Source organism: Marmota monax, unplaced genomic scaffold (assembly GCF_021218885.2).
Source record: "Marmota monax isolate L192 unplaced genomic scaffold, Marmota_monax_Labrador192_F-V1.1 WCK01_AAM20220418_F8-fsc00043, whole genome shotgun sequence".
Lineage (NCBI taxonomy): Eukaryota > Metazoa > Chordata > Mammalia > Rodentia > Sciuridae > Marmota > Marmota monax.
Genome location: NW_026691982.1, coordinates 115,744 through 130,762, shown reverse-complemented (window position 1 = coordinate 130,762; position 15,019 = coordinate 115,744). Strand labels below are relative to the sequence as shown.

The window sequence follows — 15,019 nt, the reverse complement described above, 5'->3', positions numbered from 1 at the left end:
ATCAGTAGGTATTTTAATGTAACAGTTACAAATATGATCCTCAGATAAACATATTTGGACAGTTTGTAGAAGGTTTAGATTACATATCATATAATGCTGTTTTTTTCAGATTCAGGGCTACTGACATTTGGGGTTTGACAATGATGTTATTGTGGAAGCTGTCCTGTGCATTGTAGGATCTTTAGCAACCTTCTTGGCCTCTACTCACCCCAATTGGGGTGTGAAGAACACACCCCAATTTTGACAATGAAAAGTATCTCCTAACATAGCCCAATGTCTCCAGGGGGTAAAATCACCCCTGTTTGAGAAACACAGGTATAATGAAAAGACAATGGGTCACGTTAAGATCTCCACTCTGCCACTTAATGATGATGCCCGATCAGACAAATTATGGGGCTTCCTCTCACTAGAGATTTCTCTCCTATAAAATGAGTATATAATATCTACCTTGAGAGATTGTTGTGAGATTCAGTGATACTTAATATGTCAATTATCCAGTATGAAGCTTAACACATAAGGAAATGATAAGATGTGTACATGTGTATGAGTAATTTATAATGTGCCACTAATTTATAAAAAAAGATCTGGGATGGATGCATATCTATTATAAATCTGTGTTGGCAACGAGGCTGTATGCCTATGATCATAGTTTCCAGATCTTTGGCAGAAGCAATGCTTAAAGCAGATGAAACTTTGCAGGTGGCAAGTGTTTTCTCTTATAAAATAAAGCCACATTTTCCATCCATCCAATATCTAGAAGTAGGATCCAATATCTAGAAGTGGGGCAGATAGGACTAAAATAATTGGGGATTTATTAATTAATTTCAATTGTACACATAGAAAATTGCAATACATTATTATTGGATTTGGAATAATGCTACCATGTGTTTGTTTCCACCGGCACGACCAACACACATGAGGAATCTCATGATGATGGATTAACTGTTAGCTTTTTGGAAACCGGAAACTCCTGTTTTCTTTTGTTCACCAAGGAAACACCAAAATCTATTCCAGGTGACAATCATACTCTCTCTGAGGAGTGTCTGACATTCTCTTATGTGTAAGTGTATTAAAAATGAAGGAAATATTCTTGAAAATCTGGTACCACCGATTTATGTTTCCTAAATCTCACCCAAAATTAGAACCATGTGTTTTAAAGAAAACTTGCTTTCCAGATGACCCCTTAGTCCCAAACAGAGAACACCTCTTTCCGCTCATCCATCCACCCACCCACCCACTCCTACATCCCTACACTTACTTTTCTTCTTCTAGACGTTTCTTTATCCAGCTGCTGTCCTGTAAGAAAGTCCTTCTTTTGTTCACCTCGTGAAAACCCTGCTGCCTTGGTGCGGTCCCCCGAGTGGTGCTCTTCACATCTATCAGTGGAAACATGAAAAATTAGGTGACAGAGTGATGCTGAGTATTGGTTTATTTACTCTGAAAATCTCAAGAAGTCCATGTGATCAGCCAGTACTGTTTCAAAGCAGGACGCACCAGCAAGAAAGAACAAATCCCACACCCCATCATCAAAGATAACATATAAATCTGCTCAGGTGCCAAGCGAAACTGCCAGAGTGGCTCACGAGGCCTCATCTAGCGCCTGGGAATGTAGAACCACCAGCCTGCAATAAACTAAGCCAGGGCTTAGTGGGTTGGGTTTTGACCCAACAAGAAATACGTCTCGGAAGTACACCCAGGACTGTTTTTATAGGACCCAGTAAATTAAAATCAATAAGTCCTGGTGCATTTGATTACATGTAATTTGATTATTTGAACTTCTGGGAACCAGAAGGAATGTCACCCTCAAAGAAGGACTTTTTTTTAAGAATCTTTAAATTACAATTATATGATGAAAAACTATAGCACCTGTTCTTTTTTATATGTATATATTTTTAGTTGTATATATACAAATATAAATATACATTTTTATATTTTTATATGTATATATTTTTATTATGATGGACATAATACCTTTATTTTATTTATTTATTTTTATGTGGTACTGAGGATCGAATCCAGTGCCTCACATGTGCTAGGCAAGCGCTCTTATCATTGAGCTACAGCCTCAGCCCCTTCTTGCTTGTTCTTAAGCTTAAATTAAGCAAAGCTGATTCGACTGCTACTTACAAGCATTGAATACCTATATTTAAAACTATGAGTTGTTTTTCCTAGATTTTAGAGGTTTTGTTGAGCAAAGGAATCATTGTCTAAATTACCATTTCCTGTGGGTGACTTTTTTCTCATGGGAAAATCAGACATGCTGCCTTCCAGTAAGGATCTAAAATAAAAATGGGAATGTGAGAAAGCACAGCAATGACATTAATAATCTGTAACTGAGTATTTCATTACTAAGGCATATTTTTCAATGACATTGACAAAGCTATATGATATAGTACAATCCATATACTACATAAAGTACCCTGTAAGGACCTGAGAATTCATCTATTCCAATTAATTTATTTTACAAATAGAGAAAATGAGGCCTGGGATGTTTAGTGTCCCCAATATTGTATGACAAGCAGTTGGTTGAATCATCTTCAGTTTCTGAGAGCTGAATGGTCTTAGTGGAGTTGGAAGGATCTGCATTTAAATGGTCCTATTTTCTGACTGTGTCACCTTGGGAATGTTATTAGCTCAGTCCCTCATCTAAACAATGAAGTGAAATAGAACTATTATGAGGACCAAGTGGAGACATACGTAAAGTACCTAGTTATTGCCCAGTACACAGTAGGTGCTCAATAATTCTTAACTGCATGCCTCTCTCACCTTGGAAAGCAGAAAGCAAAAATGTGAGAGAGAGGGTTGGGAGTGGGAAGGCAAGGAACAGACTTGAACTTGGGCATATGGACATGTAAGGGGTGTGGGGTGGCCCTGGCTGGGTTTGGAGGTTGATTAGACTTTGGCAGGAAGGGGAAGTAAAGAGGCAGCTGAAGACAAACATGCCTTAACTATTGGTTAATTTTGCCTCAGTCTGAGTCTGCTTCTTGACCCACCTGTTTCTGGCTGTTAATGGGCTCTGATAAATTCTATTCCTCTTAGCTGATGAAGACCTAGAACATTCTCAGAGGTTTGAACTAGAATTCTGAGGCAACCAAAATGTCAACTGTATATTGGATGATAAATTTGCAGAGACTGCAAATCTAATCGTGGGACAGGGGCCAGGGTATTTGGAGAAAAAGCATTTTACAATTACCCCTTATTTGTCTGTCTCTCCTAAGAGATCAGGTTTTCAGTGGGCAGGGTCTAAGTCTCTTTTGTTCCCAGTGTCTGACAATGGAATAGCATCCTCCAAAATTCATGTATCAAAATCTAAAACCTTAAAATGTGATTGTATTTGGAAATAGTGTCTTTAAAGAAGTAAGTTAGAATGAGGCCCTTGGGGTGGACACTAATGCAATCTGACTGATGACTTTATAAGAATAATTTGGACACAGAAAGAGACATCAGAGAAAAGGTCAGGTGAGGGCCCAGCAAGAACCAGCCATCTGAAACCCCAGGGAAAAAAATCTCGGTGGAACCAAACCTACTGGCAACTTGATCTTGGATTTATAGGCTCCAGAACTGTTAGACAAATTTCTGTTGTTTGAGTCGTCCAGTCAATGTGTGGTATTTTGTTACGGCAGCTCTTGCAAACTGATACAGTCCTTATGGAAATGTGATTTAAACATTTCTGAAGTAGCAAAATTGCTCATAGAGCTCTGTGCTATACTGTCCCTTTCCTTTGTTTCTTCAGTTGCCCTATTCACAAGGCAATTATTAATAGCATAAATATCTGTTTGTTGAGTTCCTGCTTTGAATAAGGCCCCTCACAGGCATCAGCTCTCATTTTCACATGAACTCTGTGACCTCACTATTATGACCTCCAACTCCCAAACAAAACATCTGAAGGTCAGGGACAGTATGTAACTTGCTCAAGGTGCTAAAAGGCAGTTAGGTTTCTAAACCAAAGCCAACCCTTATCTCAGCAAGCAGCAATAGTGCTCATCATGAGTCACTTCAAGACTAAATGGGTACCCAGGTATTAGAGGGATGATAAACATCAGGGTCCTGCCTGACCTTTGATATCTCACTCCTTGGAAGTGCTATAAACTTTGACCCTGATGCATGGCACCAGGAGACCCAGGGTAGTCACTAAAGGAATCACTGCAGCAGAAAGATTCTCAACGAACAACTTTCTTTGTATTTTACCTTGATTATAAATATTTCCACACAAAAACTTGTACATGAATAATCACAGCAGTATTATTAGCAGTGGCCCCAAAGTGGAAATAATCCAAATGCCTATCAAGTGATGAATGAATACAAAATTTGGTATAACCACACAATAGAACATTACTCAGCAATAAAAAAGGAATGTAGTACTGACTTCAATGAAGCTTGAAACATTAGGCTAAATGAAAGATACCAGACACAGAAGATGGCATGTCATATGATTCTATTTTTATGAAGTATACAGAATAGTCACATTCATACAAAGAAAGTAGGTTGGTGTTTGTCGGAGGTTAGTGGAAGGGGAGAATGGAGAATGACTGTTAACGGTAGGTTTCCTTGGGGGGTAAAAATGTAGAGCAAACAGTTTCGGGGATGCAGGAGAGGAGGGAAAGAGGAGGCACTGAGGAATGAGACTGATCAAATTATATTTTATGCATGTATGAATATGGCATAATGAATCCCACTATTATCTTTAATTATAATGCACAATTAAAAATTAATGAAATTTTTTTCTGGAATTAATGATGTTGGTTCTATAACCTTGTGAATAAATTTTTTATAACACTGAATTTTATACACTGAATGGTGAATTTTATAATATAAAAAAAGAACAAAAAGAAAAACTGACAGCAGGCGTGGATCATGTCTTAAAACCATGTAACTATTGGGTAGTACATTTTCAATTATTTTAGTTGTGTATGTTACTTAAAAATAGATATTGAAAAAAAAAGGAAAAAAATAGATATTGTATATGGATTTGTATAAGTTATAGCACACATGTACTAGTTAAAATAGTTAGCATATATGCATTTAGTAAATGCATATTATGTATAAATATTTTATTTATAAAAATGAATATACAACATAAAAATCTGCCCCTAGAGCTATAAACTTAAAACTCATTTTATTGAAAAGGTAATTATACTCATTGAGACACACAAACTCACCTTAAGTACACTGTGTTCTTCTGTTCATGCTATTTGTGCTAACTTCCCTGAACAATGCCCTTTGAAGATGGAAGTTGCCTTGTCTTCTTGTAGAGGGGTAAAGATGCTGACTGCATCTTACACAGACTTCACATATCTCAATGCCAACACCCTCTTCTTCCCCTTTGATCCTATCTTTAGCTTCCCTTTATGCCCCAGAAATTTCCATCTCCCTCACACCCTTAATATTTATCCAATGTTCATTTTCTTGAAATTCCTTCTGACTTCCAGCCAGTCTGAGGTAAAATATGCCTGGACAGGGAATGACGTGTCATTTGGGGAGGTAACATGTTAAGGTGTTAGTGGTGAGGGCGGAGGTGGGGGAATGATGACCTTCAGCCAGACAGCTTCCAGCCTGGCCACTCATCAGCTACGTGAACCCATTCTTCCTTTCTGCCTCTACAACGTAGGGGGTTATGTTAACCTTAAAAGATTGTTATGGGGCTGGGGTTGTGGCTCAGCAGTGGAGTGATTGCCTAGTATGAGTGAGGAAGTGGGTTCAATCCTCAACACCACATAAAAATAAAAAAAGGTATTGTGTCCACCTACAACTAAAGAAAAAAAAAAGATTATTATGGAAGCTAAATGAGATAATGTTTTGTAGATTATAAATCACTATAAAACCATCTAAACCATTATGACTATCTTAACTTTTCTTCTTCCCTAGCAGAGCTTAAGGGGCAGCAGAAGATTGGGTTACGGGGAGGATTGAGGTGGGATATGAGTAAGGGACCAAGGAAAATCCCAAGAACAATATCCACATGGGGTTTTGGGCAGAGTGATGCACACCATAGAAGAGGCAACACGACAAACCCTGGAGTGTCCCGGAGAAAGAAAGTGGGCTTGCTGGACACTACTCATGGAGAACAACCCAGAACTTCTGGGGTGGAGCCGATGATTATTGAATACCTGTGGATAGTCACTAGCAGAGAGAAATAGGATAACGGCATAAGCTTGTTCAGATGTTTTCTCTCTCTCTCTCTCTCTTTTCTTTTTCTCATTTAACCAGACCATCTTGAGATTACCTAGCTACTAAAGGCATGAGAATATCAGAACTTCTAGCAGGATGTTGGATCTGACTGAAGCCAGCCCTGAATATAAAATGAAGAGGCAATTCTTGCTGTTCTCCATTCATCTCTCTGTTAAAAGTGCTGACAATCGGGGAGTCCATCAGGGTCTTACCCATCCAAGCATGGTACCCTAATCATGGCTGCAAACATCTAGATGGGCAGGGGATGGAGGCATGGATGGAGGGCAGAAACACTGAGTTAGTGCAAAAAGTCTGCTTGAAAATCCTTCTGGGTATACAAGCATTATTATTAGTGGAATGAAAATTACTAAATCAAGGATACCTTTTTGTCAACTAGTAAGTTACTTATATTTAGTCTCATATGTGGGACCTCATAATTTATTTTATTTTTAAAAGAAATTTTCCACTCAACAAGGTTAATAATCATCACTCTGGATTTTAAAGTCATGATTGTTATGTTTAGAACGTCTCCAGAATGTATGCTTCCTTCTTCTAAATTACAAATGTTACCTTAAAAAAAATTGCCTTGAAATTTCGGAGACTATTAGAGGATCCGTGTTCAAATAGTAGACAGCAAGGACAGGCCCAGGCACAGGTGAAGGAGAAGTTTTCAAGCAAGTTTTCAGGCGCCTGATATCCAGTCTCCCCTTCTTTACCCACAGATGAAACGGCATTTCTCAGCCTCACTTGAAGCTGTAAACAGTGTTACAGCTCTGGCTCTTAAGGCTGAAGAACATGTCCCTGGGAAGAACCTGGCCTTTTGTACATCATGACTCCTCTTGTCTGAACTAAGATGTGGAGCTGAAGGCGGAAGTGGCTATCTTGGACCGCATGAATCACGGAAGACCATACACGGTCACACACTAAGAAGGACAGAGCCGAGAGTCAAAAGGAGCCCAGTTCCTTGACAATCTCATAAAACTGCCACATTTGCCTTGCATAATCTATCTTTGGACTTCTCCTTCCAAGAGAAAGGTAAACCTCCTAATGTTTTCAATAGATGGCTTTTCCATTTTTTATTACTCAAACCTAAAAGTTTTCCTACATGATACTAAGCCATGGTGGAGCAAAGAGAAGAGGTAAATGCTGATGAGGTCTACAAAAGATATTTGTGTTTCTTGTATTAGTAAAGCCTTATCTATTACTAAATGCCTACAAGATAGATGTTCCTAACAAGAAGAATCACTTACTGAGTCCCTACCATGTACCCTTCACAGTGCCACATGCTTCATGCACATGATCTTATTTAATTCTTCCAAATGAGTACTATTATCTCTAATTACAGGAGCCCAAAACTTAAATAACCTGCACAAATCACACAGTAAGTGGCAAACCCAGGAACTGTAATTAAGTCTATATGACTATAATGCCAGGGCTCTGTTCAGTAAGTGATCTTACATGTAACTTAAAGTGTCATGTGGTAGGCTAATACCAGGCATAAAGAAATGTCTTGATGTACTAAAAGATGGGGCATAATGGAGGAGCAGCAGTAATGACGACTCCTACTTCCCCTGATGGCTCAGCCTGAACCCCCTGCTGCCACTCTAAAGCTAGGGGTGGTCTGACACTGTGACCACACTCCTTCCTGGAGGGATCTATCTCCCACTGAATAGCTAGATAATGTTTCCTGTTCATTCCCAGACCTGTGCCATTCCTTGACATAAACTAAATGAGAAATAAAATATAATTATATGCTATTTGTCCACTACTTTAAAAATTTGCCTTCTTTTCATTTTCTCACCTCCTTTATGGCATTTCTCAGTTTCCTTTAGTGTTTTTCCTCTCTTTCCTTTTTTCCCTTTCCTTTTCTTTGCAGTGCTGGGGATCAAACTTAGCCCTCACACATGCTTGGGAAATGCTTGACCAGGGAGGAGCAACACCTCCCACCCCCAGCCCAGTATTTTCTTCCTTTTTTTTTTTTTGTTACCTGGGATTGAACTCAGGGGCACTCTACCACAAAGCCACATCCCAAGCCCTATTTTGTAATTTATTTAGAGACAGGATCTCACTGAGTTGCTTAGCGCCTTGCTTTTGCTGAGGCTGGCTTTGAACTCACAATCCTCCTTCCTCAGCCTCCTGAGCCACTGGGATTACAGGCATGGGTCCAGGCCGCCTAGTGTTTTCTATTTTTAATCAAGGCACTTCCCAGTGAGTTACTTCAGGTAACTCATTCCTCCCCAAGACCAGTTCCAGCCCCTCTCCTGTTCCAACACCAAGAATTCTAAGGGTCCCAGCTTAGCTACCATTCTCTTCATTGTTTGGGTCCTCTCAAAAGAAAGATTTTTTTTTTTTTTTTTTTTTTTTTTTAGCTCTCACTCTTCCCTTCATACCCAAGGACAAAATGCCACTTGGCTTACCTAAAAATATCTTTACTTCTTCCTGCAAACTTTCTCTTTAAATAGATTGCTGAGAGCAAAGAAACTGGAATGGGTGGAGAGGGGCCCATAAAGAAGAGAACACAGAAAAAGCAAAGAGGAATAGAGAAAACCTGGAGCACGAATAGATGAACAGAGGATAAGGGAAGGTGAGAAAAAATGATAAAAGAAACTCAACTCCGACTGCTGATATCTTGTGTCTTGGGGTAATTCGGAGATATATATATGCATATATATATATATATATATATATACATTATACATATATAGAAAACACTTATGTGTATTATTATTTATATATAATTTCATTTAAGCTTCATATAACATTTTCAGGTTATTGTTATTATTATCCTTGTTGCAAACCTAAATAAAACCTTAAGACAAATTATTGCAACGAAGTTAGGGACATTTTATAGGAAGTTAGGACTGGAGTTAGTCAAGTGGGCAGTGGGAAAAACTAGTTTTTTAAAATATTTTTCTAGATAGGAATCTCAGGCTGAGTAGTTTGCCTGAGGCTACATAACTACTGAATTGCACAGTTGAGATTCAAATTGAAATCAGACTGACACCAAAGTACCTGTCTCAGAAGCCTGGGAAACAAAAGGGCACCAACAGGTGGAAAGTTACTGGGCTAAAATAAATGGTGAAAAGAAGAACAGCCCCTTTGCAGGACAGCACTGTGATGAAGCTAGACCCAGAGAGGATTTTCTTTGATGGTCTTATGAAAGCATCATGAGATCAGCATAGAATGAGCATACCCAATGTCTGTGTGCTCCAAATTTTCTGACAATTGTATCTTTCCCTTCTCCAAAATCTTCCCATCAATTTATCAAGATTTTAAGACATTTATGGCAATTGTTATCTTTATGGAAAGAAATGTGAGTAGTTGCTTAGGGCAAATGTCCACAGTAATGCAAAGTAGAATGAGGAAAGAAATAGAGCAAACATGTCCATTACCCTCATTTTACAAGGGGTAAATGGGCCTAGTGGAATTCATCTTCATGTATGAAAAGATCCTGAGCTCTTATTTCCCAGAAATCACTGAAACAGGGGAAATGCCTTGGAAGTGGAAAAGGACATATGCTACAAAACCATTTTCAATAGAAGAATAAGGAGGACCTGATAATTATAGACCAATAAACAGAAGCACTATCATTTAGAAGACAAAACAAATCATCCAACAACTAGTTATCCCCTAAAGGACATGAAATATTATGTAAGGTGAAAACAAACCAGGTTTCATAAAGTATAAATGTGTTTCATAAAATATAAATGTTAATAAGTCCCCTTAAGTTAAATTTTAAATGGGCCCACCAGACCCAAACGATTATGTTTAGACTGAGTACAAAGCAATAGAAGGAAATCCAAAAATCTACCAGGCAGGCAAAGATTTGTTTATCCTGCTGCTATGGTTAGAAATGGATTATTTCTTTCCTCACGTAGCCTCACAGCCTATGTTTGGGAATCTTACTTAGTTTATAGTGAAATAATACAGAATACAGCACAAATGAAATCTTTTTGCTACCCAATGTCTGTATGCTCCAAATTTTCTTGAGTCTTTATAACCCCCTTCCACCACAAATTTTTCTCTCCGTTGATTCTTGGTTTTAATATATGGCCCTTAGCTGTTCTACAGAATAACCCCAATGTTCTGTTAGAATAGTATCCTACTCTCTGGGACAATTATCAATTTAATTTTACAAAAGACACTGTCTATTATTCATGAATAAAAATGCAATCCAATATAAATTACCTATCACTTGAGTTCCATCATGGGCTATTTCCCGTTTCAGGAGATTTAAAATCAAGTCTATCTGGAGTCCAGTCCCCTGTGCTTTCTATACCTAGATGCCTTCTAAACTCATACACAATTAGCTCCCTGATGACAAAAGGGAAAAGGCAGGGCCATAGGGATCGTTTTCTCTAGAACCTTTTGATGAAAATTAGCTCTCCATTCAGAGAAGTACCTTGCTTACTGTGAGTTTTGTGCACTTTCTAGATCACTGCCATAACCTCCTATAACATGCGCACCCCTGGTTGAAAAGTACTATCTAGAGTTCACTGTCTTCCCCAAGAGGTTCCACATAAAGGAGACTTACTAACATTTTAGAGTTGAGGAAATTTGGATCTAGAGACAAAGAATAAATCATTTAGATTCTTAGAGGTCTCAAGTGTACAATTACAATGAACATTTAGTATTATTGGTTTTTGTGTCTAGAAGTAAGACAGTTGGTGTTTAACAGATAGCTGTAAAATTCACTCTTCCAATTAATGATCATAATGAAAGGATGATTCAAATCCTTAAAAAGTTTAGCAACTTACATAAAATGCAAGTCTAATAAATGAAGCTTTCATTTGGCAAAGCCTGCATCTAAGGAATATCATTTTCCAAATCCTAAAATCACATGGATTTGTGCATCAGTAAACTAGAAACACTGAATACCTGTATAGAGGCACAGTAATTAACTCATGAAAACTTTATTTCAAACTTCTCAGGAAGAAGAAATGGAGAAAGATCAATAACTGGGGCTGGAGTTGTGGCTCAGTGGTAGAGCACTTGCCTAGCATGTGTGATGCCCTAGGTTCGATTCTCAGCACCACATACAAATAAATAAATAAATAAAATTCATCAACCACTCATAAAAATATTTTTTAAAAAAGATCAATAAATGGCCTAGAAGCAGGATAATGTCAAAAGAGAAGCTTGTGGAACCAAAAGAGATTTCTCTTTGACTGCTGGACCAAGGATTCTATCACCTCACACCTAAGAATGCTCAGAGGTAATGCCTCAATCATAACAGATGCTAGCAGTGAAGTAATTAATGTTTTCTCAGGTTGACTGCTTGGTGAATTATAGCAGTTCATTCCATGGTATGACTTCAGTCATTTAAAACGTACCCTCTTCATTTTGTTTACAAAGTCCCCAGTAATATGAATCCTCAGGTATTTCAGTCAACATCCTGAAAGTTAGAGAGGGCAGCCAGGTAAACAATGGTAGCTAAGGTGAAGATGTTCCCAAGTTACACACAACTTCCAGACTGTCTTCTGACCCAGAGGCTATTGGACATACTAAATAAAAAGACTAACTCCACAAGCTAAGTGAGAAATGTATCCTATGACCATACCATACATACGGTAATAACATTTTCACATAGTGCTGGGTAAGGAAATTCTTTTTTCCAAATCATTTGTAGTCCTTTTATAAAAGATGGAGTATAGCTCATTTATTGCTACTACATATTTTATATGGAAGATATTTGAAAAATTATTGAGAAAATCCCATTAAGACAAAAGACAGATGATCTAGCTTCACATTCTGATTCTGATACTCTGAGACTGGCAAGTTTATGCTTTGCTTCCCTCATCTAGAAAATTTAGGAGTTAGACTGGATGAATCTCTGCCCAGTTCCAATTTAAAAGATTATGTCCATTAAATCTTAAGATTAATATGCAACTGAAATTTCAATAGGAATAATGATCTGAGCCAGGTGCAGTGAGGTACACCTGCAATCCCAGCCACTTGGGAAGCTGAGGCAGGAGGATTGCAAGTTCAAAGCCAGACTCAGCAACTTAGGGAGGCCTTATGCAACATAGCTAGACCCTTTCTCAAAATCAAACATAAAAAGGGCTGGGAATATGGCTCAGTAGTAAAGCACCCCAGGTTAAATCCCCAGTACCAAAAAACAAACAACAACAACAAAAAGATTTCTGATATGTTTCTCTGTATTACCTATATGCATTGATATTTAGACTCATCCAAAAGTTTTGGTAAAATTTTAAGTACTGTCATACCTTAGTTTCCTCAAATTGATTTTTTCAATATTTTAGACACCTGAGTAAGAGAAATATCAGAAAGGCCATATCTATGTTATAAACTATGGAAACAAAAGCCAGTTTTAATGTAATTATATTTTATGAAAAATGAAATTAGACTCCCCAAATGCTATACTTTAGCTTTCTAATTACTATAACTGTTGGAAAACCAAGTAATAAAATTCTCCAGTAAACCATTGGAATTTAGCACTGATATATCTAAACCCCTTGAGACTTCAGGTGGTTTGGGCAACAGTAGGAAGCAATGAAAACTCTAGTTCTTACGATGGGGAATGCCTCACTGCAGGGCATGAGGCTGCTAGTCACAAACTGTCTGATCCCTACAGCTCTGTATTATAAATGGAAATAGTGAGAAAAAAAAAAAAAAACTACGAGTAAAACAAGTCAGCTTAGCTATTACTTATAAAAGAAAACTTGGTTAAAATAACTTTTATATTCTTATCAAAAGGCTTTCCAAACTGGTTTTTCAGGACTAGGATATGAATAGAGGTTGAAAAATTGCCCCTGTATATCTTAAGTATATCTTAATCAGCTTTTAGTTTAGAATTCAGAATATAACTTAGAGAAGTTGGCCAAATGCACACAAATCCCTATGGAGAATCACACCCCCACACACCCACCTTGCCTTCAGTCCTTGGGAAGATAGGGTGGAGGGACTGTGGTTTTGGCATCAATCACCCACCCTGCCTTCAGTCCTTGGGAAGATAGGGTGGAGGGAATGTGGTTTTGGCATCTCTCACAGCTCAGCAATGTGCAGTGCTTTTAGCAGTCAAGAAAAAAACAAATATGCCTTATGAGCTGCAAAACAATATGAAAACTAATGAAATAGTTTGCTATTTCATGAAAAAAAAATCATTTATGAAAACAGGAAGATTAAAAAAAAAATGCTTTTACAGTCACTTGAGAAAATAGACCAAAGAGTGCTGGTCCCTTGACTTAAGCATTCATGATGCTTGAGTGTGAGAGGATTCACCAGCTGACAGATAACACATGGGAAACTTGAAAAGCTCTCATTTCTATGATGCCCATAATACATATAATCGCCAAGTTCAAAACTATGTGATCTGGAAGCACAACCAAGAAGAACAGAGCTATTGACAAGCACAATACCCATTAGAAGCTATCAAAATTTAACTGAAAAAAAAATACAAAGATAATACAGACAGTGCTAATTTTAATCATTTGGAAAGAAAACAGAGAAAGTTATGTGCATAAAGTAAAGCAGGTGTATTTGTGTTGCAAATATAATTCAACTTACCTCTTGAGCAGAAAATCAGGACTCTATCTAACCAGCCTGCAGTGATTCCCCAGCAGATCTGGCTGAAACAAACAAGAACCTGGAGTTTCTCAGTGCAGTTCCTACCTCTACCTGACTGTATTAATGAACAGTCTGAAACTTCTCTCCTGGCGCTGAGTCACTCAGGGAGGAGGTGGGTGGTATGAAAGAGGGTGTCGCCTTGTACAAATACCAGTTCAATTAAAACAGTCTCACTCCCAGACTACTGTCTTTGTGTGGTGAATTCTTCATATAATTTGTGGCCATGTTATGCTCAAAATGCTCCTGTTATCACCTTTTTAACTGATGTCAAAAATACAACAATTTCACTAACAAGGCGGCAAAGCATGCAGCTATTCTCAATTCCATGTTAAAAAGCAAAACAAAGACTCTGTAGAAGGAATCCCTATTTGCCCCTAGTGCCTGGAGTGTGGGACAGACCCACACAGGGAGTTTGCTACTTGATTAGGAAAGGAAAGTCCTCGGAAATCCAGCAACTCTGGGATCAGAGATATGGAATGAATCAGTTGCACAAATTCTGTACATGGAACATTCTGTAGAACCATCAGAGGAAAAATACATACTGAAATGTAAAAATTCTGGTCCTTATTTTACATATGTTAAAGGAAAATGTCAAAAAGATGGTTGAAACTTCTTTCACAGCTGGGGGCAGCATGAGGGAGGAATAATACAGAAAAGCCATCCTGGGTGGGGGCTTCTTTAATAGGCTCTGAAATATACCTTTCACAATAGCCAAGGAGGCCTTAAAGAAACTTAGTACATCTGGAACATTGCCAGAGATGCTTGGTCATTAGAGTTTCCTGGGTCATCCTTATTCATCAGCCAAACCAACAATTAACCAAATCCTCTCTGTAAGATTGCTCCCAACTTCAGCTCATCTGAGCTATGCCTGCAGCACTAACCATAACAAGATGTAGAAATGTCTATCTAGATGGGAAGGCAAGGCAGCAGCAGTAGGAACAGAAACTGGGAAGTTGCCTCATGTTCCCTTATTTTGGGCTGAGGAATTTCAAAATCTAAAGGAAAGTGTTTTTTCCAGGAAAAACATATATATATATACACACACACACACACAACACACACACACACACAAACACACACATACATACATACATACATACATACATAGCTCTATGGCCCTTTAATGAAATTTTATATATAGGCAATATTTTTAAAATATATTTTTAAATTTCTATGACACGTTTTAAATTTCTATTGGGTTGGGGTTGGATATTAATTTTGAAGTGAATAAGTTGAAAAATAAAGATGTCACTGGTTCAACTTA

General features: G+C 37.9%; 1 protein-coding gene across 4 annotated transcripts in view; it reads right to left on the bottom strand.

Moving 5' to 3' along the window:
• The window catches only part of Scel (sciellin), a 94,474-nt gene extending 80,640 nt beyond the window's left edge, over positions 1-13,834 (bottom strand). For 3 of the 4 annotated variants that reach the window (XM_046447124.2, XM_046447140.2, XM_046447143.2), the window contains exons 1-3: positions 13,696-13,834; positions 2,217-2,278; positions 1,259-1,376 (exon numbers count right to left, since the gene is read on the bottom strand). In XM_046447124.2, the coding sequence (XP_046303080.1) occupies positions 1,259-1,376; positions 2,217-2,259 (161 nt within the window). In that variant the 5' untranslated portion in view covers positions 2,260-2,278; positions 13,696-13,834. Of the gene's footprint in view, positions 1-1,258; positions 1,377-2,216; positions 2,279-13,057; positions 13,604-13,695 lie in introns of those variants that run through there. The other variant, XM_058580462.1, reaches the window with a different exon arrangement.
• Between the last annotated feature and the right edge of the window lie 1,185 nt (positions 13,835-15,019).